The sequence below is a fragment of the Mirounga angustirostris genome, unplaced genomic scaffold (genome assembly GCF_029215605.1).
Source record: "Mirounga angustirostris isolate CCGP_5_RB_7025 unplaced genomic scaffold, mMirAng1.0.hap1 SCAF_2, whole genome shotgun sequence".
Taxonomy (NCBI): domain Eukaryota; kingdom Metazoa; phylum Chordata; class Mammalia; order Carnivora; family Phocidae; genus Mirounga; species Mirounga angustirostris.
Window position 1 is genome coordinate 132,664,734 of NW_026991710.1, and position 26,672 is coordinate 132,691,405.

Genomic DNA, 26,672 nt, shown 5'->3' on the forward strand with positions numbered 1-26,672 from the left:
AAATTACCAATGTATTTAGGATTAGAACAGTGACATCTCCAGAAGTCATCTGATGACTTATATCACTGATACATTGTTTGTTGTTGAAATGATCTCCTTTATTCTTAAAAACTTTTGAGCACATAAATAAATAGAATATTTGGATTGTTGTTTGGCTGAAGATATGGCCATGCTTACAAATAGCAAAGTATTTGGAAGATGAATGCTCTTATTATTGAAGGTATCAAGGAACTATAAAGCTTATGAGTGGAAGAGTCAGAGAAAAAGAGAGCTTACTGAAATCCCTTAGGATGAAAATAGAAAAAAAGTAAATAAGAAGTAGTATCGAAAGCAACCTCAGGAAAATTTCTGAGTGTCTTGGACAATGTTCAACAATAAATAGCAGTGATAAGGAAGAGGTTTGTATCAATTATATATTGTATTGCTGCCTATACCTTTCCCCTAAAGAAATCAATGGCTTAAAACAACAACTGTTTTGTTTTCATGATTGTGTAGGTGGGCAGTGAGTTTCTTCATCTTGTCTTGCCCAGGTTCTTTTAGTGAGCTCAGTTGGAATAAATGGGGTGACTGGCTCTCTGTTCTTGTGTGTGTGTGTGTGTGTGTTTGAAATGTTTTATTGAACTTCTTTAAGAGAGGACAAGAATTTATGCCACGAACCAAGCAAGAGTACTGACAAGAGTTCTCTGGCCCAACCGCCTCTGTACCTCTCTGCTCCAGCCCACCTCTGCCACTACTGTGGGCAGCCCTACCTGGACATGGTCAGCTTTAGAAAGGGGTCAGTGGGGCTGAGGCCAGGTCTTGGGATGGAAGGAATCCCCTACACTATTGAGGGGGCCACAGAGCAAACCCAGCAGCCACCATAAGTGGCCGGGGCCGTTGGGATTTCTTCTTGGTAATTACAAAAGGGACACTGGCAAACTAAAGGAACCCTGAAATACAGCCAGATGACCTGGCCACCTGCCACCCGGGGACTTGGCCACTTGGATCCTGTGCGCACAAGCAAACCATTCTTTCTGGTTCCAGTGTTTGTGCCATCTCTCCTTTCCTCCTCTGCACCGACCTCACAACAGTTTATTTTGTATTGTTTTTAAAAATAACACGTAATTTTGTTAATATTCCATAGAAGTACTACTTCAATGAGGCTACACTTCTTCACACACAGTCTTGGCACAATGTTCTAAGATGGCAAGCTTCAGTGTGCAAGTGCATGCATTATCTTTGCTCATAGCCTACTGACCAAAGCAAGGCATATGCCATGCCCGAGTGAAGGAGGGAGGGAACCATACATGAGCATAAGTAACAGGAGGCGTGATTTATTTGGATCCATTGGTGTAACAGTCTATTCCAGTCTGCCCCCTGGCTCCAGTGATTCATGTGCAAAATACATTCACCCCCTTCCAAAACCCTCAGTCTCATCCAACCATGGCATCAAGCTCCAAGGCCATGATCTCATCATCTACATCAGATTCATAGGCAGAGAAGCTCTTTGGGTGGAGATTTTCTTTAACCAGAGAACTGGGAACTAAGAAGATGACTTACATTTTCTCCCTCTTCCTCCTCTGCATCCACACCTGACATTAATTTTGAAAGGGACAGGAAAATCTCCATAACTCAGTAACTGGATGAACAAAGGCACAGAGAAATTACTGGTCCTTAGCATTGCTGAAACCTAGCCGACGTATGCTCCAGGGGTATGGACTGTTCTTTATTGGGTCATCCCACTTCCTGGGGGTTTCCTTAATTCGTTGCTCTCTGTTATGCTTGGCTCTGCCTTTTGGGTCCTTGGGTCTGCTTTCCTTTTTGATTAGACATGCTACATATTTGCAGTTGAGTAGCCTTCTCAGCCTGCTTATTTTCATAGAAAATTCATTTTGAACTGCCTCTGTACATTTCAGTCTAAGCTAATTACAAAAAGACAAATTAAAAAGACAAAAGTAGGTAGCAGGGGTTTGTCCTTTGGGCCAGGGGGTGGGAATGAGGAGGATGCGCCATTTTAGTAGCAGTACTTTTGTTTTTGGAGCAGGCTCTGCTTCCTCCACAAAATATGTTATTGAAAATTTACAAAAACCCCAAACAAGATACCGCAATCAACATCCCTTCATATGCCTGTGTAGAACAACACTCAGCTTCAATCATTACATTGGCCTGGGCCCAGAAAATATATATGAATTGATACTCAAAAGAATAGGCCAATTTCATAAAAAGGTCAAAAACCAAACTGGGTGAACTACTTTTTTCACTTCTAGTTTGCTTTATACATTTAAAGTCTTCTCTTTCATAACTTTAAATATATGTCAAGGAAATACCTTAGGAAAGCCGGTGTTTTACAAAATATTTAGGCTTTTCATTGTGAAGAGCAGGAGTTTAAACCATTGAAATATCTACAATCTAGACATCCTAAATTCCATAAAAAAAATCTCCCTTAAGGTCCCAGAATACCCCCCAAGCTGTTGTTAAGAGCCACTCAAACGGAATGCTGTTTTGACTTAATTTTGTTTATGCACAATGTAGTGATGACAGCAAAATAAATTTGTAAAGTCATGTCTGAGGGGAAAATGGTGTTGTCTTTCTAGGAGCAGAGGCAAATCTCCTCCCTGAATAATCTGAGGCCTGAAATGTTAGGCTCATAGTGAATGTGATAAATACCCACAAAGGCAATTATAATTAATGTGCTATTGTCTGAGTATTAAGTATTAAGTTATTTATAATATTGGAACTATAAATGCCAATTAAACTAAACTAAATTAACCCTTAATGAGCAAAATCAATTTCTTCGGTGCAAAAATCCATCTGAATCACTGTTATTATATGTGCAGGAGCTATGTCTATTATATCTTGACCAGTTTGATTGTATGTGGAAATAAACCTTCCTAATGTCTTTAATGTTGTTTACTGTTTTCTAAAATTTCCTCTTTTGTGACTTTCATTTCACAGATTTAGCTAATTTACATTTAGCTAATTTAGTCTCATATTATTCACTTTGGACCTCTGATTTTAAAAGTTATTAGAAATTAGTGTGCTTTTTGAAGTAAATTAAGACACTCACATCAGTATTTTTATGGAAAATCAGTCAAATCTTTACCTGTAAAATAGGGAGAGTAAGATTTATATTATTACCCTGAGATTCTAGTGTAAGGTCAAAAAGATACTGAAAGGAGACATGAAATCAAAGCAATATGAAATCCTTCTGCAAAGGTGAAGATTTAGAGTAGTCATTAATTAATACTTAATAACTTAGTTTCTTATGATAAATATTCATTCTTGAGTGATGCTGGAGAGTTTTTATTTTTTATATTTTAAATTTTTTAAAAATTATTTATTTGAGAGAGAGAGAGCGAGCATGAGAAGGGGGAGGGTCAGAGGGAGAAGCAGACTCCCCGCCGAGCAGGGAGCCCTATGTGGGACTGGATCCCGGGGCTCCGAGATCATGACCTGAGCCAAAGGCAGTTGCCTAACCGACTGAGCCACCCTGGTGCCCTGCTGGAGAGTTTTTAATATTGTGGCATCAGTGTAACACATTTATATTTAATTAAAAAACATGGAGATTTCTGCAGAAAAATGGATCTCGGATTTCTCTAACACAAAAGCACCTTGACATTTATCAGTTTAACTGTTTGTAAGTGGAGTGACCCAGAAGATAATTTTTTTAAGATTTTATTTATTTATTTGAGAGAGAGAATGAGATAGAGCGAGCATGAGAGGGGGGAGGGTCAGAGGGAGAAGCAGACTCCCTGTTGAGCAGGGAGCCCGATGTGGGACTCGATCCCGGGACTCCAGGATCATGACCTGAGCCGAAGGCAGTCGCTTAACCAACTGAGCCACCCAGGCGCCCCAACCCAGAAGATAATTGACAAGACATAATTTATGATTCTTCTGAAGCACAGATTTGAGAGAATTTGATGTTTGCACGAGAAGGAGAACTGGGCCAGCTAGTGTACTTAATTAACTAGTCGGCATTTATTTCTTAACATAGCTTGGTTGTTACTTTATTGAGAACGAAACAAACAAACAAAAAAAACCCACTAATTAGGACACTACAAGTGACCTGAAGCTCTCTCTGTGTCGACTTTAGTGGGTTTACATTTGATATGATGTGTTTTCTGATCCTTGGTAACTTTAACCAGGTTTTTTTTATAAGTCTGAGATCTCCAAAGCATCTGTTATCATTTAAATCATGTTACTAACTATATCAGATGTATAAAAAGTTATACAGCCTATTATAGCAGACATCCTTATACACAGCACCCAGCCAAGGAGATAAAACATTACTAAGAAGGTTGAAATTCTTGAGCCTCCTCCACCGTGTGTGCCCTCACAGTAGCTGTCTCAAATTGGATGTCTCTCATTTCTATAAATTTCGTTATATTTTTACCACTTATACGTTAATTTTTAAAAAGAGCATAGTTTCTTTTACCTTTATGTAAGCAAATTATCCATTTCCTGTAACTTGGTTTTCTCAGACACGATATGTTTTGAGATATAGTTCTAGATGGAAATAATGAAATTAAAAAAAAAATGAAAATACTCACTGTCACTGCCGTGTACTGTTCCAGTGGGTATACCACGGTATATGGCGGCATTTTGAAGGATGCTTTCATTGTTTTGGTAATACAAGAGAAGTGGCCATAAACATTTTACATGTCCCCTGGTGTACATGCTCCAGGGCAAATGCCTGAGAAAGAAATTATTGCTGGTGTGTACTTCTTTTTTTTTTTTTTTAAAGATTTTACTTATTTATTCATGAGAGATAGAGAGAAAGGCAGAGGGAGAAGCAGGCTCCCCGCGGAACGGGGAGCCCGATGCGGGACTCGATCCTAGGACCCTGGGATCATGACCTGAGCTGAAGGCAGACGCTTAACCGACTGAACCACCCAGGTGTCCCTGGTGTGTACTTCTTCAACCTACAGGATCTTGTCCAATTATTGTTTAAAGTATCTGTATCAGTGCACATACCTATGCTTACTATGTGAATTCTGGTTTTTATATTTCTTCAATTCTTGGTATCATCAGACTTGTCACTTTTGTCAATTTGTAGATATGTCAAGGTAACTCAGTTGGTCTTGATGAGTATTGCCTGATTTTCAGTGTGCTTGAGCATTTTTAAATTTTTGGGTAAGCCTTCTGTGTCCCTTTTTAAATGCAATATCTGTTCTTGTCATTCTTAATTTTATATTGGGTTACTTTTCTTTTTCTTAGTGATTTGTAGTTCTTTATAGAACCAGGATTTTAATCCACATTCACTTATATTGGTGGCAAATACCTTGGCCAATATTATGGTTTGCCTTTTTCTTTTTTTTTTTTTTTTTAAGATTATTTATTTTAGAGAGACAGAGAGAGAGAGAGAGCATGGGGGTGGGGTGGGGAGGGGCAGAGGGAGAGGGAGAGGGAGAATCCCAAGCAGTTTCCTTGCTGAGCGCAGAGCCTGATGCGGGGCTCGATTTCACCCCCTTGAGATCATGACCTGAACCTAAACCAAGAGTCGGATGCTCAACCAACTGCACCACCCAGGCGCCCCTGCCTTTTTATTTTCTTTGTGGTATTTTTCATATACATTTTTATAAAATCTCTTAAAGTAGTTGACTTTATTAATATTTTCCTTTATCATTTTTGCTTCTTGTGTCTTGCTTAAGAAATATTTTTCCTACATTCACTTTATAAAGATATGGCCCTGTAGTTTCATCTATTCTTGAAAGCTTTAATTTTTACATTTCTTCCTTTAGCCCACATAGAGTTTTTTCTGTGTGTGTGCAGTAGAGATCCAACTTCATGTTTCGCCTATGGTTAATCAACTGTCTGAGAAGCTTCTGATTGAAGAACTTATTCTTTCTACATTTAGCTACTATGTCACTTCTATTCCAGTAATTTTCCAAATATATAAATGGGCCTGTTTCTAAGCTCTCGTACTGATCTATTGGTCTAATAATAATTCAAAATGTCTCTGCTCTTCTCCGCCTATCCCTTTTTAATATAAAATTTCAAGTTAGCTTGCCAAGTTTCATGAAAATATCTATCCCAATTTTTATTGGATTTCCTTTTTCTTTGATTTTGGTCAGTTTATCTAACCACTCTGATTTCCTCACCGATTAGTTATCAAAATGGTGAAAAACTGTGGTGCTTTATTTTTTGGTGAGGGAGAGCTAAACAAGTTAGAACAGTATCATGTACACAGTGCATGCTTAATAAAAGTTAGCTTTTATTATAGATTATTTAGAAGAGGATTTGACATATTTATGATATTGAGTCCTCTTACACATGAAAATGGTAAATCTTTATATAAGTCTTCTTTATTATCTTTCAATAAAGTCCATAATTTTTATATACGTCTTTTATTAGATGTATGTGTATATGGGTGGATGTCATAGGGTAACATGCAAGTGCACACACACACATACACACACACACACACACACACTAGAGGTCCATACATTAAGAATATATATTAGAAAAGAACTTTAAATAAAAAGCTGGAAAGATTATTTTCCTTAATACCTGTTTGACTTAAGATATCTATCACTACGTCACTGCTCCGGAATTCATTTTCTCATCTATTATAATGTTTCCCTGTTTTTCTTGTGTGACATTTTTAGTTAGTTCTAGACTATTTGGGTCCAAATTCCAGCTCTACTACCACCAGTTGTGTGAATTTGGGAAATTCAGTCTCTCTGTATGGCAGTTTGTTGGGAGGATTAAATGACTTGATATATGTGAGCCCTAAGAAGAGTTTCTGGCACATAATGTTTTATCTAAGTGTTGGTTATTACTTCAAAGAATAATGGTTATGTAGAGATCAGATTCACTGTACTTATTTCCAAGGCTTTGTCTTTTCTTTTCTTTTTTTATTACATTCCATTAAAGCATGGGTTCTGGTTATTCAATGATACAACAGTAATATACAGCATAGTGTAACAATTCACTCAAAGGGAAATTTTATCTTATGAAAAAGACACTATATAACTTCACAAATAACTTGGCAGTCCTGTCAAATTAGATTATGATTACATTTGGCCCAGTGCTGCTAAAAATTCTTTTGAGAGCATGAAATATGTTGCATAAAAGAAAATTATTCTCAAAAAAAGAGAGAAAAGAATGGTATACTCATGCACACATATATGTAGGTTTCCCCTTTCTTCATTAATATTTTTGGACACTCTGCAAGATTAGCATTCATAAAAGTATATCCTGGCTGATTACATTATTGCTTTCTACTATGTTACCCTGGAAGGAACTATTTCATAGAAGTAGGCCAGCCATTTTGTGTATGTATTTGTGCAGAAGTTATGCCTTAGTTTTCCTCACTTCCATGCTAAGACTTACTTTGTATTGTTCCCATTAATAAAAGATTCATTGTTATACTTACTGAAGTATGACATATACTAGAATATTGTTCTTAATATTTTAAAAAATCAGAACATATTCTTTGATTCTTTAACAAATTATGTTAGAAGTTCTGGTCCTCCCCATGTTGTTTGTTTTCACAGCATAATCTGTTAGGGACCTGGCAATGATCTAGCGGCTCTGAAAAAGGCAGGCAACCAAACTGAGTAGTTGAGACTCCAGTATAGATTTTTGTTTCTGTTTTATGTTTTCACCATTTGCATTTAATTTAGCCACCTTAAAATTGCCAAATCTTCAATTTACTCTGTGATTTATGTACAAAATTACATGTGTTCTCCAGAACAAGGCATCCATTCATTGAGATATCTTTGAAATGATGGCTTTAACTGAATTCATATGCGCCTATTTTCAGTAATCATGTGCAGCTGAAATCACGTATGGTGTAAGCATAAGATGTATACAATATTAATATTTTCCTTGCAATTAGCTGTCATCTACTCATTTCTATTTTTCCCAGCTTTGATTTTCAGAGAAATTAGTTATTGCAGTAGTAATTTATACTGAGCTTTTGTGCTGTCTTTCCTGAATGCTTCTTTTTCAGCTATTCATTTGTTGTCCACTTGCTTTCATCGCTCTGAATAATTTTTCTCTATCCCTGGCTCTTACTAATGGAGAATTATTGCTTGGCTAATTAATTTACCTAGTTGCACCTGTGGTATGCTGGGAGTAGGGTATGAATAATTTTAGAACCATATTGATAATGACTAAATATTAATGTTATATAACTTGTATTATGTTTTCTCTTATTTTTTTCATTCTCTATGGACCACATAGTAAAGTGAAGTGGAAAGCTGGAAAAATAATTCATACAATACATCGGCTTTTTAAGAGCCAGTATATTATGGGAAAGAAAGAATAATGAACTGTATAAAAGAGTTTAATTTTATACATTGATCAAATGTATCAGATGATTATTCAAATTCTCACTCAATTTTCATTGCATGGAAACCAGATAATGGTGCATACTTTTCAATTTATTATTAATTTAAGAAATGTAACAGAAATAAAAATATAAGGAGAAATGATATCTCAAAGTAGAATGGTCCAAAGGTGAGTTGAGTAAAATTATTACAAAAATAATGGCTTCCTGTATAGAAAAATCCGAGAATCAACCCAAAAGCTCATAGAACTGATAAAAGAGTTCAATAATATCACTAGATAAAAGTATAATTTTTTAAAATTTAAATTCCAGTTAGTTTACATACAATGTAATCTTAAATGCAGAATTTAGCGTTTCATCATTTAAATACAACACCCAGTGCTCATCACAACAAATACTCTCCTTAATACCCATCACCTATTTAACTCATCCCCCCACTTACCATGGGCAGAAGACATGAGTAGACATTTTTCCAAAGAAGACATACAGATAGCTAACAGACATGAAAAGATGCTCAACATCACTCATCATCAGGGAAATAAAAATATCATTTTAAAGCCAGTAGCTTTCTTACCTGCTAACAGTACCTAATATAGAAATATAAAGAAAACTTTTCTGACAACAATAGTAATAAAGCTGCAAAGTGTCTAGGGATAAGCTTAATAAGAAGTGTACAAGGTATGAATAAAAGTGTAAAACTTTACTGAAAATCATAAAATAGTTCTAAGTCAATATTGAGATTGGCTATACATTTAATGGTGTTGTAAATGTTAATCTCTGCCAATTAATGTGTATTTCAATCCAATCCTAACCAAAATTTAGAAGAGAAAAATGTAGATCAATAGGCAAAATTACACTGAAAGCTATTGAAAATGATTATTTTTAAAAGGAGGAGTAATTAAAATACTTGTTTCCTTCTTGATAAATAGACCTAAACACAAAAGGGAACTTGGATATGATAAAGGTACCATTTTGTGCTCGCTTCGGCAGCACATATACTAAAATTGGAACGATAAAGGTACCATTTTAAAAATGAGGGGAAATCAATAAAATTAAATTAAAGGAGTTAGAATATTGAGTATCCATGTAGGAACAAGGTTAGATTCTACCCTGCATAAAATCCAAATATTAATATTAGAAGAATTAGTTATGACAAGGATAATCATGAACTCAAACATAAAAAAAATTGAAAAACTTCGGCTGGCAAATCCTTATTACACAAGACACAAAATCTAGTAGTCATCAAGAAAAAGACTGGGAATTTGGTTACAAATATCATTATTATTTTTTTAAAGATTTTATTTATTTATCTGACAGAGAGAGAGAACACACACACACATGAGTTGGGGAAGTGGCAGAGGGGGAGGGAGAGGATCCCTAGTAGACTCCACTCTTAGCATAGAGCCCTATTCGGGGCTTGATCTCATGATCTCATGATCCTGAGATCATAACCTGAGCCAATACCAAGAGTCAGCCACTTAACTTACTGAGCCACCCAGGCACCCCTACAAATATTATAAACAAAGTAAAACACAAAAGGGAAAGGAAAAAAATATGACCTTTACATATAAAGGCAATTAAACATATCAAAATTTAGGTGGTAACCTGATAGTAAAAAAAAAAATATGCAGAATATAGGAATAGGCCATTAAAAGAGAAATATATAAAAATAAATGCTCTTTCTCATTAATGATGGAAATCCACATTTTTCTGTTTACCAGAGGGAATATAGTACAATGGATGAAAGAGCAGGGTCTGGAGTCTGGCTACTTGGATTAGACCCCCACCGTACCATTTTCTAGAGGTGTTATCTCAGAAAATTACCTTGTTTTCAAGTTTTTTTTTCATTTGTAAAGCGTATAATATCAAGTCTCACATAGATATGAGTTTTAAAAGAGCTCTTGAAAAACCCTGAGTAATACCTTCTATCACAAGGATATAAAATTTAAGTTGTCATATTTAAAACAGCAGTGAAATGTTATTATCACATGGTAGATTAGAAAAAATTAAATGGGTAAAACTATCAGCTGTTGATGAAGAACACCCAAAAATAAGAATTTATCTTTTTTTGTTGACAGGGATGTGAATTGGTACACCGTATTCAGGTGATAATTTAATGGCATTGATAACATTTTATCCAGCATAATGTTCAACCAGGCAATTCCACTTTATTTTTCTTTTTTATTGAAGAATAGTTGACACACAATATCCTATGAGTTTCAAGTGTACAACATAGTGATTTGATAAGTCTATATGTTATGCTGTGCTCACCACCATTAGCAGCTACCACCTGTCACCATACAACACTAATACAATACCATTGGCTATATTCCCTATGATATGCCTTACATCCCCAAGTCTTATTCTTTCCATGTCCGAAAGCCTGTATCTCTATCTGTCCTACACCCATTTGCCCATCCCTTATTCCCTCCACTCTGACAACCATTTGTTTGTTCTTTGTATTTATAAGACTGATTCTGCTTTTTCTTTGCTTGTTTATTTGTTTATTCATGTTTTGCTTTTTAGATTCCACCTATAAGTGAAATTGTATGGTATTTGTCTTTCTCTGTCTGACTTATTTCTGTTGGTATAATACCCTCTAGGTCCACGCATATTGGCACAAATGGCAAGATCTCTTTTTTTTTATGAGTGAGTAATATTCCATTGTGTATGTATATAAATGGTTATGTGTGTGTGTACCTGTGTGTGTGTGTGTGTACCAACATCTTCTTTATCCATTCATCTATCAATGGACACTTGGATTGTTCATATCTTGGCTATAAATAATGGAAATAAATAATGGTTATAAATAATATATAAATAATGTAATGAACATAGGGGTGTGTATACCTTTTTGAATTAGCTTTTCCATTTTCTTTGGGTAAATACCCAGTAGTGGAATAACTGTATCATTTGGTATTTCTATTTTTAGTTTTTTGAGGAACCTCCATACTGTTTTCCACAGTGGCTGCACCAATTTACATTCCCACCAACAGTGAACGAGAGTTTCTTTTTCTCCACATCCTCACCAACACTTATTTCTTGTCTTTTTGATGCTAGCCATTCTACCAGATGCAAGAGGGTATCTTATTGTGGCTTTGATTTGCATTTTCTTGATGATTAGTGATGTTGAGCATTTTTTCATGTATCTGTTGGCCATCTGTAAATTTTCTTTGGAAAAATGTCTATTCAGGTCCTCTGCACATTTTTATTTATTTTTTAAAAAATTTTTAAAAAGATTTTATTTATTTATTTGAGAGAGAGAATTCGATAGAGAGAGAGCATGAGAGGGGGGAGGGTCAGAGAGAGAAGCAGGCTCCCTGTCGAGCAGGGAGCCTGATGTGGGACTCGATCCTGGGACTCCAGGATCATGACCTGAGCCGAAGGCAGTCACTTAACCAACTGATCCACCCAGGCACTCCTAGAGGGAGAAGCAGGCTTCCCACTGAGTGGGGAGCCCAATGAGGGACTCGATCCCAGGACCCTGGGATCATGACCTGAGCCAAAGGCAGACGCTTAACCAACTGAGCCACTCAGGCATCCCTTGCACATTTTTAATTGGATGATGATGATTATTATTTTGGTGCGGAGTTGTACAAGTTCTTATTATATTTTGGATATTAACCCCTCATTAGATATATAATTTGCAAATATCTTCTATTCAGTAGGTTGCCATATTGTTTTGTTGATCATTTTCTTTGCTGTGCAAAAGCTCTTTATTTTGGTATAGTCCCAATAGTGCATTTTTGTCTTTGTTTTGCTTTCCTGAAGAGGCATATCTAGAAAATTGTTGCTAAGTCCGATGTCAAAGAAATTACTGCCTATATTTTCTTTTAGGAGATTTATGGTTTCTTGTCTCACATATAGGTCTTTAATCCATTTTGAGTTTATTTTTGTGTGTGGTGTAAGAAAGTAGCCCAGTTTCATTCTTTTGCATGTAGCTGGCCAATTTTCCCAGCACCATGTATTGAAGAGACGGCCGTCTTTTTTTTCCTTTGTATATTCTTGCCTCCTTTGTCATAGATTAATTGACCATACAAGTGTTGGTTATTTCTGGACTCTCTATTCTCTTCCTTTGATTTATATGTCTATTTTTGTGCCAGTACCATACTTTTTGACTACTATAGCTTTGTAGTATATCTTGAAATCTGGTATTGTGATGCCTCCAGCTTTGTCATTCTTTCTCAAGATTACTTTGGCTATTCAGGGTCTTTCATAGTTCCATACAAATTTTAGTATTATTCTAGTTCTGTGAAAAATGCTGTTGGCAATTCCATTTTTAATAATCTGTTCTGCAAAAATGTTAGCACAAATGCACAAAGGTGAACATACACACATGTTTGCTGCAGCCTTGTTCATAGTAGCAAAAATTCATGATATCTTAGTTAGGAAATATTGAGAAATTGTGATATGTCCAAACCAGGGAATTCTAGGGAGTAGTTTAAAAGAATGAACTAAGTCTGTATCAACATGGTAATTTCTTTGTTAAATGTCAAAGCAAGTCACAGGACAACTGTTCTGTGCTCTCCTTAATTAAAAACATAACAAAATCAGAAACAAACAAAATCTACTCTAACTAGAACTTCAGCTGTGGAAGTATACATGCCAAATGATTGTTAATAGGGGTTGCTTCTGGGAAAAGTAGGGAGTGAAGGGGAATCATAGCCTTTTAATGAGCATACTTGTTTAAATTTGTGTAAGAGTCTATTCCTATTATTTTTGAGTTATAAACGTTTTATTTATGTTAAGATAAATGTGAGGGCCAAAACATAAACAAGTTACTATTCTTTTCTTGAGGAAACTCTTTTCACACCATTTGTTCTGCACTTGCTCTTCTTATTGAAGTGGGTATAGCAATGAAGCAAAACCTTTGGATGATGTTAGAGCGAAGCACCGTGGTCCCTTAACAAACATTAGGGCATCGTTTTACCAGAACCAATGCATCAAGTGTGAATGCGTCCATTGTGCTAAAGTTAATTCCTCCAGTTACTTAGCAATTTAGGAATGTAGGCAAATGGTCCAGAGCATTTCTTAGTACATTTACATAATTGCTTGTTATATGATATTCAAAAATTTTTCCTTCGTTTAATAAACCTTTATGAATTAACATAAATGCTGAGGCATAGTAGTAGAAACCTTCTCACTTGCCGACAAATGGATGAGCAAGAAAGTCCCGTGAAAGCTTCAGAAACACTTTGAACCTCCCAGAAGAAAGAGGGCTATCAGATCTAATTTGAGAGCATCCAGACAGGTGAAGCAATAAAGTTCTGTCTTTTCCTTTTTTTTTGCATGTCACCTACGGAAAATTCTTTTAAGTAGAAACCCTCTAGTTATTTGAAAAGTTTTCAAATATATTTTTTAAAAGATTGATCGCAAAAGCTAACATTTTTATTTGTACTGAAATATCATCAAATCTATATTTGGCAAAAATATAGTCCTTCAATTTTGTACATTCTAATTACAATCAGATAAGAGGTGTGACTTTTTTTAGGCATCAAGATCAAGAATGGCTGTGGAGCCTAGGATGTCTCTGGTAGGCAAAAGGTAGAGATAGACATGAAATAGAAAAGTAAAACATTGAAAGAACCAGGATAAATGGAAAGGAGAAGAAATAGAAAAAGAAGAAAGAATAAAAGGAAGAAAGACTAATAAAACTTGCAGAGAATGGTAGAATTTAATCTGCAAAAAGTTATCATATCTCACACCCAATTTTATAGGATTTAAGCTTTGAATGAATAATAAATATGCACTTTCTGACATTTTGTATAATTTCTCTCTTTGATGTTTGGCCGTACAGGCCCTAGTTTGAGCTGGATGGGACCTCTGAGGCACTGAGAAGTTTGAAAGCTGCTGTTTGCCAGAAGCATACAGCTGGCTGGTGTCACAACTGGGATTAGATGCCAGGCCTCCAGACATTCAGCCTGGCACTCTTTATCCACAACATTCAAATCACAGCAGGGCATGCAATGCCCCGAATTTACATAGAACTTAAGCTGAACAAAAATTTGCAGAGAGTAGAACTCTACATATTTATGAGGAGGAAATACATGCTCAAGGGATGAAGAATGGGACTATATTTTGTGAAATAGGATCTTATATAAACAGAGGTAATTCTCTTTCGTTTATGTGTCCAGAACCCATCATTAAAATTCACATGAGAGTTATTGCCTATTACTGCCAGGACTACTATTGCTTGCTATCCTCAATGATGAATGAAACCAGAATAAATGTTATAGATTTTTTAAAGCTGCATATAATACCAGCAACAGCAATAAACTTACGACATTTCACCTCACTCAGCAAACATAACAGGAAGGTCAGGAAGGATAAATGTTTGTTCGAGGGAAAGAAAAAATGTATTATTACAACTTCATAATCTTTGACTACTGGATGATGCTGCTGCATCCCATTTAATATTTGTATGAAAAATGGGATCAAAATATATGCAAAGGAGAAGCAATTTATCATAGTAAAGATTTGTGGCAGGGCTATAGGAAAAATCATCAGTGAGGCAATTTATAGAAAATGTCATTGTGGTGTCTGTATTATTCTTCACATTTTCTTTGACTCTTTAGTGTTTCATTCAATATCTCTATAGTGAGTATTTTCATTAGGAACTGTGTTGGCCTCTGAGGAGCAGGAGTAGATGCAGAATAGTAGGCTTTTGAAGAGACAAGAGAGTTTTGTAAGAGGTGCTAACTGCTAGCTCGGGAGGGGGAGACCCTTCCTGTCCATTGGCAGTGAAAAAAGGTGCCCCCCCATAGATATGTGAACTTTAAAATAACCCCATTAATGGAAAGTAGATAGTTTTACTCCATCTCACTTTGAGACAGGCTGTTGTATTTACCTAGATTTTCCAAGAAGAAAGAAAACTATATATTTTTTTTTAACATGGAAAACAATTGTCTCATGTGCCGTCTGTTACAATTACCTTTTTTTGAAGGAATACATGTTGTTTATGATAAGTTCTCAGGCATGAACAACTCCACGAATTATATAAGTAAGACATTTTAGCTTGTGAGAATATCTGAGGATATTTTCAAGTACAAAATGTGTTACTGGACATACGTCCAAGACAAAGAAGTTCACCTCTTTCATTAGCTTTCCAAGTGCACCCTGCACTATTTATATTTTAAGGTTAACTTCACCTCTCTTGGTGCACATTCTCCACATATCAAATATATTTTGAAAGCTTAAAATAATAAGATTTTACAAATATTTCAGGGTTTGTCTTCTCATAGTAATGATTATGGTGTTTTGGGGGGGTTGGTTTGTTTTCCTATTATAAGAACTAAGAGACTAAATTTCATGGGTAATTTTAAATGAACACTAGTTATTTTGCAGTATGATAGTGAAAGATGAAAATATTGTCCTGACATGATTACCCCAGTATCAACAGAAATGACAGGTGAAATTTCATTGTCAGAAGCTCTTTTATATCTTTTATATATTCATTCAACAAATATGTAATGGTGTGCTTGTGAAAATTCCTGAATTGGGTATTGCAGAGAATACAAATGCCTCTGGTTGGATTTTCTGTCATTAGCACATTTATTTCATGATTTATATTTCCCCCAGCATTTCTCTCCATATTGTTGAATTTAAACGTTAAACCATTCCTCCAGGTTAGGCAGGAGAGGAATTAATATCCTCGCTGAGTAGACAAGGAAACAGGCTCAGGTTCAGTGACTCCTCCTACCAGATGACCAGCGAAGGATGAAATTGACCTTCTAATTCAGGTATTCTTATTTTGCTCTCACACTGAACCCTGCTCTCGAGGAGGTCACGAGTCACCCTCCCCGCCCCTCCCCACACACAAACACATGCTCACTCAAACATACTGTACTTCATACTGTACCTCCCATGAGGGAGGGGCTCATAATCGGGAAAATCCTATTCAGTTGATGGTAAGCAGGACAGCCTTCATGGAAGAACTGGTATTTTATTACATGACATTTGTCAAGTGCTGTTGTGTGCCAAGTATGTGAGATAAACAGCACTTCATTCTCTGCTGTCAGTTAGCTCAGAGTTCAAGGGCAAAGCCAAACAATTATGACTCAGGCTAACATGCAAAAATGCAGATTGCTTTGGAATCACATGTAGGAGAGGCATGTAACTCAGACCACACAGAGCAGGTAACACCTGAGCACTGTTATGTATATTATTCTCTAAGCAATGGGGAGACATCGATGGATTTTAAGCAGGAGCGTTATGTCTGCCATGATAAGAAAGAGATTTATTATAAAGGGGGCTATTTGGGAAGTTACTGCAGCAATCCAGTCAATAAATGTTTGAGGACCATATGAAGACAATGCCAGGCGAGTTGGAGAGGACAGATTTGAGAAGTCAAAGGGGGCAGTTGTGACAATTTGTATGGTGGGGATTAAGGAAAGGAAAAAGTCTGGAGTGACCCTCATATTTTGGAAAAGAAGGGTTTTATTTTAATATATGAACACTTGCCTTATGGAATTGGTGTATTTTAGGCTAAAGAAAAAAGACAAAGTCCTGATACATGACTAATAAATAGTTAATACCAACATTGATTAGAATATGGAATATAATATGTAGGGAGGTCACAAGAGACTTATATGGATCTTACTAGTTGCCAACACTGTTGCAGCTCATTTTTTCTTTTCTTCTTTTTTTTAAATTTTATTTATTTATTTGAGAGAGATCACAAGTGGGCGGTGGAGGACAGGGACAAGGGAGAGGGAATGAATGAAGTAGAATAAAACGGAGATTTTTATAAATGTCATGAACAGAACAAAGAAGAATAATGAATTAATTATTCTGAAATATAGAAGACCAATGATTACAGGAGTTATGGTGCCATGAGCAGAAAGGGAAAAAAAAATCAACACAAACACATGATTTGTAAGATAAAATTTTCAGGATTTTCCCCCTGTTTTTATGGAAGTAGCTGAATGATAGGGAATTAGACATTTTTCCAGTGGATGATATTGGAGGGTGAGAGATTGGAGCTAGGCTAGCAATTCCAGCTAATGTGGACAATATTTACCCTGTTTGCTGTGGCAGTTTCTAAGCCTAACACCATGCTCATTTCACTGAATGATTACAGTATGTATTTGTTCAGTAAATAAATAGACAAAGGGAGACAACTGAGGTGCCAGTGAAGTTTTGGGAAGCATGCATAAAAAGTTGAATTTGACCTTCTTAAAAGAAATGTGACCACTAAGAGATAAGATGCAAAAAGAGAAGAAAAAACAATCAGAAGACAGATCCTTGGAGAATGCCTTTTTAATTTGGGATGGGAAAAAAAAAAAAAAAGATAAGTGAGTGAAAGGTAATTAGAGGGAGAGGAAAAGTACCAAGATGGTATGATTTTACATTGGCAGCAATGTGGAGAAGGGATTGGAGGAGAACAAGCCTAATAGCAGGAGAGAGAGAGAGAGAGGGAGAGAGAGAGAGATCAAGAAGCAAATTTTTGATTAATAGATTCAGAGAGGCTAAGAAAGCTTGATCTCAGAAAAAGATGATTGGATTTAGTGAGTAGGAGATCATTATTGACAGATGATAGGGAAATTTCAATAGTAAAATCAGGGTCAAAGTTTGCAAGGGGTTAATGTCAGAAATTTAGTGAGGAGAGAAGAGATATTTTCAGTGGGCTCCAGATTTTGAAGTCAGGATTGCTTGGTGATGCAGCTTTTATCAGACTTTGCACAAGCTGCAAAGGGGCTGTCACTATTCCTGCTTATGAAGCAGCCTATGCTGTTTCATTGAGTGAATGGCAATTTAGTATAAAAAATGTAAAACAAAAATAAATCATGCCCTGTTCTTTTTTTGCCTCTCTACTAAATAATCACGCAAGATCCTCCAGACTGTATCGAGTATGCTACATTAGCAGCACCAATGAGCAGAATGACCCATGAGGAAAAAATGGGAGGTGGATGCACCATCAGCATTGTTATTGGCTTATATCATCTGGGCTTGTAATAAAAAGTGCAATAATCAGCAAATTACTTACACCCAGGAGATGATAATTTCTGCTGTTTGACCTAAAGTGTCTTTTAAAAGGACTTCCCTTTGCTGAGCTTCTCAAAGTTCATATTAAATATTTTATTAAAGTAGAACTCAGTAAGAGCATCTTTACCTACCAGTTTGCAATCAGTTTTGAGTCTCAAGACATGAATGCAACTTTAATATTAATCAGCATAATCATTCAGAAAGTTGTAATAGTGTTTCATAAGGTGATTATATGGGCCGTGGAACTAGAGGTGAAACTGATCTTTTCTGTTCCTTCCTCTGCCTCCAGAGATGACATAGGAAAATAATGAATATATGTAGGGTGCTGTTATTATCTAACTAACTTTGGAAAGCTATCTTTGGAATTATGTGCTTGTGACACATTATTTGGATATTCTCAGTGATAGTAAATCCTGTCTTTGAAGATGGATATAATGGCTTTAAAATTTGGAAGGATATAAGTTAGGAAAATGGCTTTAAAATTTGGAAGGATAGCTGGGAAATAAAGTTGAGATCATAATGAGCAATTTAATTTCTAATCAAGTGAGGAGTAATTTCAAGGCAGTGCGCCTAAGATTCTTGTGTATTTTGTCAACAGGGTCATGTATCTGTCGTATACTGGGGAAAGCATCAGTGTTAGAATGCAAAAATACTCTGGGGTATTTGGGGTATAGAATGTTAGAAGTGTAGCACAAAGTTCTTTGTTTTTGTTTTGTTTTATCTTGAGATGATCACTGCAAACTGGATAAACAAAATACCTCAGCTCAGGTCAGCATTCTGATTGATTCCTGGTTGTAAATTTCAATGATATCCTTATCATGCTTAGGGACAAAGACAGTGACTGACTTAAGGTAAAGAGAGAGAGAGGAGCAGCGTTGACGAAATGACTGTTAATTGTATGTATAGAAAAGAGACATGGAGAGAGAAATACCTAGAAAAAAAAAGAAGCTACAGACAAATAGACAATTGAATATGTACCATGAAGAGATAAAGGATAAGGGAAGAGGATTTGGAAGGACCAGAGATAGTCAGGAAAGAAAGGCCATTGTTACCAAATTATGCTCATTGGAGAATTAGCTGAATTGCCTGAAAAAAAAGTGCCTTTTGAATCAGGTGAATTATAATTTCTTGTGAAGTCTTGTACAGCTTGTGCCTGTTGTTGGGCCAAAGCCAAGTGTTTCTAGATGGCCACAATGACCAGGAGGCCCCTTGACAACTCACTTCAGAGTCTAAAACAAATGGAAAATGAAAGGTATGGCTCCTTATTAAGACTGTCTATGCATTCAAACAGGAGCGTCCTTTATCAAGCATTCTGCTGATACTGTTGCTACTGTCCCCATCAGAGCTCTTTCCCTTATGAGGAGAAGAAGAGGTCTCATTAATAAATCAGATCGCCTGATATTCCTATAGTATTTAGATAACATGCCAGCACTTCATGGAAAATGAAATAAGATCAACCCAGAGGGAATTTTATAGCAATTTCCCCTTTTTATATGTCATATGGAATCATCAATTTCTGAACAAACTTAAGATTTAAGATGTACATGTCAGTACACATATATCCATTTATAAAATAAGAAATCACCGTAGAATTTGCCTAGAAGGGTTTTAACTAAAAAATGGAAGGGTTTTTTCACTTATGTGAAGAATGAGCCCAGTCAAACACATTAAAGGTTATTTTCAACTTCTGTACTCAGACAAGGACAAAATATGAACATAAATAAAGGGCAGAAATCTCATCTCTATTTTATGTTAAAGTTTGAAATGAATGTAAAGGAATATATTCAGTTTTCTGAGCTACATTAGACTACCATGCAGAAGATTGGTAATAAAGGAGGAGATGCAATTGATATAGTACACAGATAAAACCTAGAAATCCTAGAAAACTTATGTTAGAAAGACAGAAGTAAGCTGAAGATTAGTAAATACCTAGGAAAGGAAAGGAAATATTTCATAAATAAAAGGAAAATGGAGATATTTGATAAATAAAAGCCACTCACAGAAATAACCAATCTTGCTTTCCTTTCCTTGCATATCATTTAATACTTGCTGAAAACTATTGCCTATTATTTATTGATTGTCTGGAATTGGTTATTAGAATCTGTATGTATTGTAGCAATGCTCTTATTCATGAAGCAAATCTATTTTTCTACAGATATTCTATTTTTTGTAAAGGAAATAAAATGAAATAAGATTGCACTGGTCTTATCCTTTAAAAGGGATTAGTTAATTTGAAAGGATGCTTGGTATTATGCTCTGGTTTGTTGTAGATTATGTTACTGGATAGCTTATTTCCATTTCCTTGGATTGAAATAACCCTTGAGATTTAAAAAAAATATCAGGTATTTAATAATTTAAAGCTGTGTGGTTGACCTGAGTTGGTGGAATTAAGCATTGTGGCATGGGTGGTTTCTATAGGGCATTTCAGAGGTTTCAGTCTTGGATGAGGTAACCCTTACTTCTCAGATATTTTCAGATTTGTGTTTCAAAAAATTATTCTGGCTATATTGTGGAGAATTGAATGGAAAGGGAATATTGGATTAAGGATGAAGTTGGGCAGGTATTCCAATAATCCAAGTGAGAAAAACAGTATTATCCATTAGTTAGATACATGGACTTTGAATCCAGATGCCTAGGTTTGAACACAGCATCTTTCACTTACTAGCTGTGTGACCTTGGGCCAATCACTAAATCTTGTGTTTCAGTTTTCCTATCAAAATCCCTATTTGGGAATAATAATAGTTCCTGCCTCAAGGGTTTTCATGGGAAACAAATGAGTTAATGTGCCATAGATCGTGCCAGCCACAAGGCAAGTACAATGTTAGTATAGGCTGTTAATGAACTTGGATGATTGGAATAGAGATACAGATAAGTAGACCACATTTGAGTATATTTAGATATTATCATAAACAATAATTATTGATTGACTATGGGGAAAAGGGTAGGAGAAGGTGTTTTTCATATGCCATTTACTGTATATCATTAGAGGGTAAGGGGTTGTAGAGTGATGGGGATTTTCAAATAAAATATTACTTTTTTAAGGATTATGGTCCTAAATCAGAATATTTTGGTAATATTCTTTGTTTCATATGGGTAAGTGAAGTCCATGAGAAAGATTAAAATTAGAGGTTCTGAACTCCATTTAATTGCTACTTGACTGAGAGACCCAAGGTTGGAGGTCTCTTTCTGGTGATATGTCTTTTTGTGTATCATGTGAGTCTTGAATCTGGTTTCTCTTAAAGAACTTTGGGTCAGCATTAGAACTCTTCATAAGCACTCTGACCTTCTAGTATGAAGCATCCTTAACACAATAAAGCCTTTTAAAGAATCATAAATTAGAGGGAATGAGATGTTATGAATGTGTATAAATGCCAGGTAACTGTAGTTTGTTCTTCATATAACTAATGAGTGTTACTTACACTTATTTTTAGAGATTTATTTATTTGAAAGAGAGAGAGAAAGAAAGAGTGTGCATGTAGGAGTGCGGGGAGGGGCAGAGGGAGAGAATCCTCAAGCCGATTGCCTGCTGAGCATGGAGCCCACACTGGAGCTCCATCTCAAGACCCTGAGATCATGACCTCAGCCAAAACCAAGAGCTGGTCGCTCAACCAAACTGAGTCACCCAAGAGCCCCTATGCTATTTTTTCAATGTGGCTGTCCTAAAATAGGTTTCCACTTACGTGGTTTGTTAAAAAAATAATATATATTTTCTTGTAACCAAAATTACTTTTTAATGCTTTATAATTCTTTGAATTCCTCAAAGAGAGTGCTAAGTAAATAAGTCCTCAGATATTGGATGGATCATTGATATAAATTCTATATTTTTTCAATTTGATTATTTTATGTTTCATATAACAGGGCACTGAATTTTAGGCAAATCTGTGTTATTGTATGCCAATTTCAATGATTTATCCTTTCTATTTTTCCTATTCAGTCTGCTCTCAGTTTTCAAGAGGAGTCTATGCTATTTTTGGATTTTATGACAAGAAGTCTGTAAATACCATCACATCATTTTGTGGAACGCTCCATGTCTCCTTCATCACTCCCAGCTTCCCAACAGATGGCACACATCCATTTGTCATTCAGATGAGACCTGACCTCAAAGGAGCACTTCTTAGCTTGATTGAATACTACCAATGGGACAAGTTTGCATATCTCTATGATAGCGACAGAGGTAAGTAAAAATACCCTTATGCCTTTGTAATGGGTCAAATTCAATGCCTACACTTGACACTTGCAAGTGATGTTATAGAATAACACTTACATGTGATGTTATGGACATGTGGTGTTAAAGTCCAGAGGTCACTTGGTTTAATTTTTCTGTGTAAATGAATAATGCAATTTGAAACTTGAGAAACATAGAGTTTTAAAAAAAAGTTGTGAATATTCAATTTAAAGATATAGACTCTGCCAACCCAATGCCCAGATGTTCAGTTGTAATGCAAATAGCACCTTCTCACATCAGCAGCTAAGACTCTATGGGGACTACATTACTAGTCGAAGGTCAGTGAAGTGACTGCCTTGAAAACTGGTTTAAGTGAAACTGAATAAATATGTAAATAAGGACTTCTAGAGAAATTAATAGCAATTAAATATTTTCACATACAAAAGTTTTATGAGGAAGGTATGACTGTCATTAACCTTGCTTTAAAATGACATCCCTGAATCTCAGAGGAGTTAAAGGACTTGCTCATGATCCACTTGAGCAGCTGGTACAATTTTTTTTTTAAGATTTTATTTATTTATTTGACAGAGAGAGACACAGCGAGAGAGAGAGAACACAAGCAGGGGGAATGGGGGAGGGAGAAGCAGGCTTCCTGCTGAGCAGGGAGCCTGATGTGGGACTCGATCCCAGGACCCTGGGATCATGACCTGAGCCGAAGGCAGACGCTTAATGACTGAGCCACCCAGGCGCCCAACAGCTAGTACAATTTGACCCAGGTCTTCTGACACCAGACGCATGCATTTTCATAATTCTAGGTTTATGATGAGATGTTATTGATTAGCATACTATTTGGATAGAATCTTGGCTCATTATACTAAAGTTGTGTTTTCAGGGGCGGTTACTTCCATCGTGTTTTCCACATCTCTTGTTGGAAAGTTTGGTAGTAACAGACCTGCTTGATGTATGTGTCATAGAATTCCAGATGTTCTTTTTTTAAAATTTTATTTATCTATTTATTTATTTGTTTATTTATTTATTTTTTTAAGTATAGTTGACACACACTGTTGCAGTAGTTTCAGGTGTACTACATAGTGATTCAACAACTCTGTACATTATGCTTTGCTCACCACAAATGTAGCTCCCATCTGTCACCATACAACACTATTACAATACCACTGACTACATTCTTTTATTCCCAAGACCTATCATTCCATAACTGGAAGCCTGTATCTCCCACTCCCCTTCACCCATTTTGCCCAACACCCCACCCTTCTCCCCTCTGGCAGCCATCAGTTTGTTCTCTGTATTCTCTGTTTTCTGTATTTTATAGTTTGTTCTCTGTATGTATAGGTCTCGTCCTGCTTTTTAAAAATAGATTCTGATTTTGTTTGTTTATTCATTTGTTTTGTTGTTTAGATTCCACATATAAGTGAAATCATGTGGTATTTGTCTTTCTCCATCTGTCTCACCTAGCATGATACCCCCTAGATCTACCCATGTTGTAAGAAATGGCAGGATCTCATCCTTTTTTATGGCTGAGTGATATTCCATTATATATACACCACATCTTATTTATCCATTCATCTATTAGTCAAGACTTGGGCTGCTTCCATATTTTGGCTACTGTAACTAATGCTGCAGTACACATAGGGGTGCATATATCTTTTCAAATTAGTGTTTTAATTTTCTTTGGAATCTCAGATGTTCTTAACTATTCCTGGGTATATGATTTGGCCTCAGTGGGTGTACTTAACTAAAGTTGAATGAACATTTTGTGCACATGTTTGCATATGTATTTTTCTAAAGACAGTACCCATAACCAAACTCAAAAGGATTAAGAACCACTATTGTAAGAGTACCTAAGTACCAAACTGGGCTTCCTTCAGCAGCTTGCTTCCTGGAATATTTAAAGGTTCAAATGAAACCCAGAAGCCTGTTTCTACCAAGACAGGGCACCTTGTTAACCTGCAAGGGCAGACAAGAAGAGAGCCAGCTGTCAGTCAGTTCGCCATTGATTAGTCTGTAGTCATTTGCTGCAGCAATCCCATCTGGAGTGCTCAAGCTAGGTGTCTGATTCTCTGCCCTGTCCTCCCAGAATGAGAATACTCCGTGGAAAAGCCTGTCAGCACTCTACAAGCTGAAAAAAGTTGTTATGTCAACAACTTCTACCCCCTGCTTTGAGAAGGGAGAGCTTTGCTATTCCTATGAGGAATGAAAAATTAAAACAGAACCATTTAAAGAAAATGTGGATTGCAATGTGCTGGGTGATTCCGAAGCATACTTCTTATTAATGTGATAAAAGGCTTACAAAACTGAGCTTATTCATAGGCTTTCCTCCTGATCTCTGCTAACTGCATTAGAGCTCTGTTACGTTAATAAAACTAGCCTGAAGTCTTCGAGTATTCTGAATGCCTCTTTCACCCTTGCATCCTGTTGCAGTGATTTCTACCACACAAATATATTTTATCTCTGGACCCTCTTCTTCATTGTCTTTGCTCCAGGCCAGGCCACCACCACATGTTCCTTCTCTCCCCTCTCCATTTCCACACTTGCTTCTCTTTAATCCATTTTCCACAAAGCAGCTGCAATGTGTAAATTCTCTTCAATGCTTTTCTGACCTTATCATTCCTCTGCTTAAAACACTTCTCATTAAAATGAAGATAAAATTGAAAATCCCTAACATGGCTCTAAGTTCTAGTTCCTGACAATTTATGCTACTGTCCTGCTCACTCACTAAGCTAAATCCATCTAACTAACCTTCTTTCACTGTCTCCAGATGCACCAAACCAAACCCTTTCACCCCAAATCTCTGCACACGCCTCTAGTTCTTTCTCGTCCTTCACGTCTTAGCTTACAGAACATTTCCACAGAGCTGCGTTTCATACTGTTATTCTTTCACAAAGAAGTCTCCTCTTTTCCTACATAGTACTTATCTCAATTTATAATTAATAGTAGTATTTGTTCTTTTACTCAAGAACTGCTATTGAGCTCCTACTATGTTCCAGGGACAGTTTTAGTCAAACAGGCCAAACATTATGTCTTTTATTTGTGTCCTGGGTATAAGCCCCAGGAACGCAATGTCCAGGCAGTACCCATTACACTGGGTGTCCAGTTCCTAACTGTACACACAGCACTTAAGATGATACTGGAACAGAGCTGATATTGAATAAATAGTATTAATAAGGGTTAAGCATCTGTGTTTTTTAAGTTTGAGATGATATGAGAACCTGAATCTTGCTGGCGAAGTTGAAAGATCAGAAGATGAATTCTGTTTGACGAAGTCGAAGGTGGCATTTTTCTTTAGGGACATACTTCACCCTCAGTGTGACTCCCTCTAGGTGAACATGAACTTTTGGGAAAAGTCATATAGACAACAGAGGCCATAAATAGAAAAAGAGAAACTCTAGTATTTGAAGAGAGGTACTGAAGAAAAACTCTGGGAGATGATCAGGTGAAGATATATGAGTTTATGTACTTGTGAAAAGAATATGAAACATTTTGAAGTCATTTTATTAATACATGCTTTGGAAATATTAAATGAAATTGAAGTGATGAGATAATTTCCAGTCATGAAATTGTACAAGTTGATTTGGGTTTAAGTTCATCTTTTGAGAGAAGAATATTAGAAGAATATTATAGTACTATATATTAAAGTTAAGTATTATATATTAAAGCCAAAAACGGCCTTATGGACACATTTTCAAGGTATTATCAAATAGCTGTTCCTGTCTTAATATGAACAGTGTTACACTGGATCTGAAACTATTTTCAGAGATAAGTGTGTAAGACTCAAAATATTAGTAAAAGACTTGATCTTTACATAGTGTTTTACTTGGATCAAGGAAATGGGATTTTGTTATCCAATTAAGGGAACAAAGATGCATGCTTATAATCACATAACACTAAATAAGGAGGTACTTCCTTGAAGTGTATGAGGTTAAGGGCTGAAGAAAAGTAACAATCATGCAATAAATGCATGAATGAACTTTTTAAAATGTAATATGATGGCAAAGCAATGAAAATTAAGGCAGTAATAAAAAAATTGCTATGCATGCTTTAGAAATACATTCTATGAATTCATTTCCCAGTATATCTCTACATGCTTCAGTTTCAAACAATTTGGTCTGTCCTTGATGTGGCACTCTCTGGATCTGGCCACTCATGGATTATAAGGGTTTTTTTTTTTTTTTTCAACTTTAAAAAAATTTTATTTTAATTCCAGTTAGTTAACATACAGTGTTATATTAG

At 36.0% G+C, this 26,672-nt stretch overlaps 1 protein-coding gene across 3 annotated transcripts in view; it reads left to right on the forward strand.

Annotated features, from left to right (window-relative positions):
• The window catches only part of GRIA2 (glutamate ionotropic receptor AMPA type subunit 2), a 140,014-nt gene that overhangs the window by 45,095 nt on the left and 68,247 nt on the right, over positions 1-26,672 (forward strand). For all 3 annotated transcript variants that reach the window (XM_045879367.2, XM_045879368.2, XM_045879369.1), the window contains exon 3: positions 22,194-22,433. In XM_045879367.2, the coding sequence (XP_045735323.1) occupies positions 22,194-22,433 (240 nt within the window). The remainder of the gene's footprint in view (positions 1-22,193; positions 22,434-26,672) is intronic.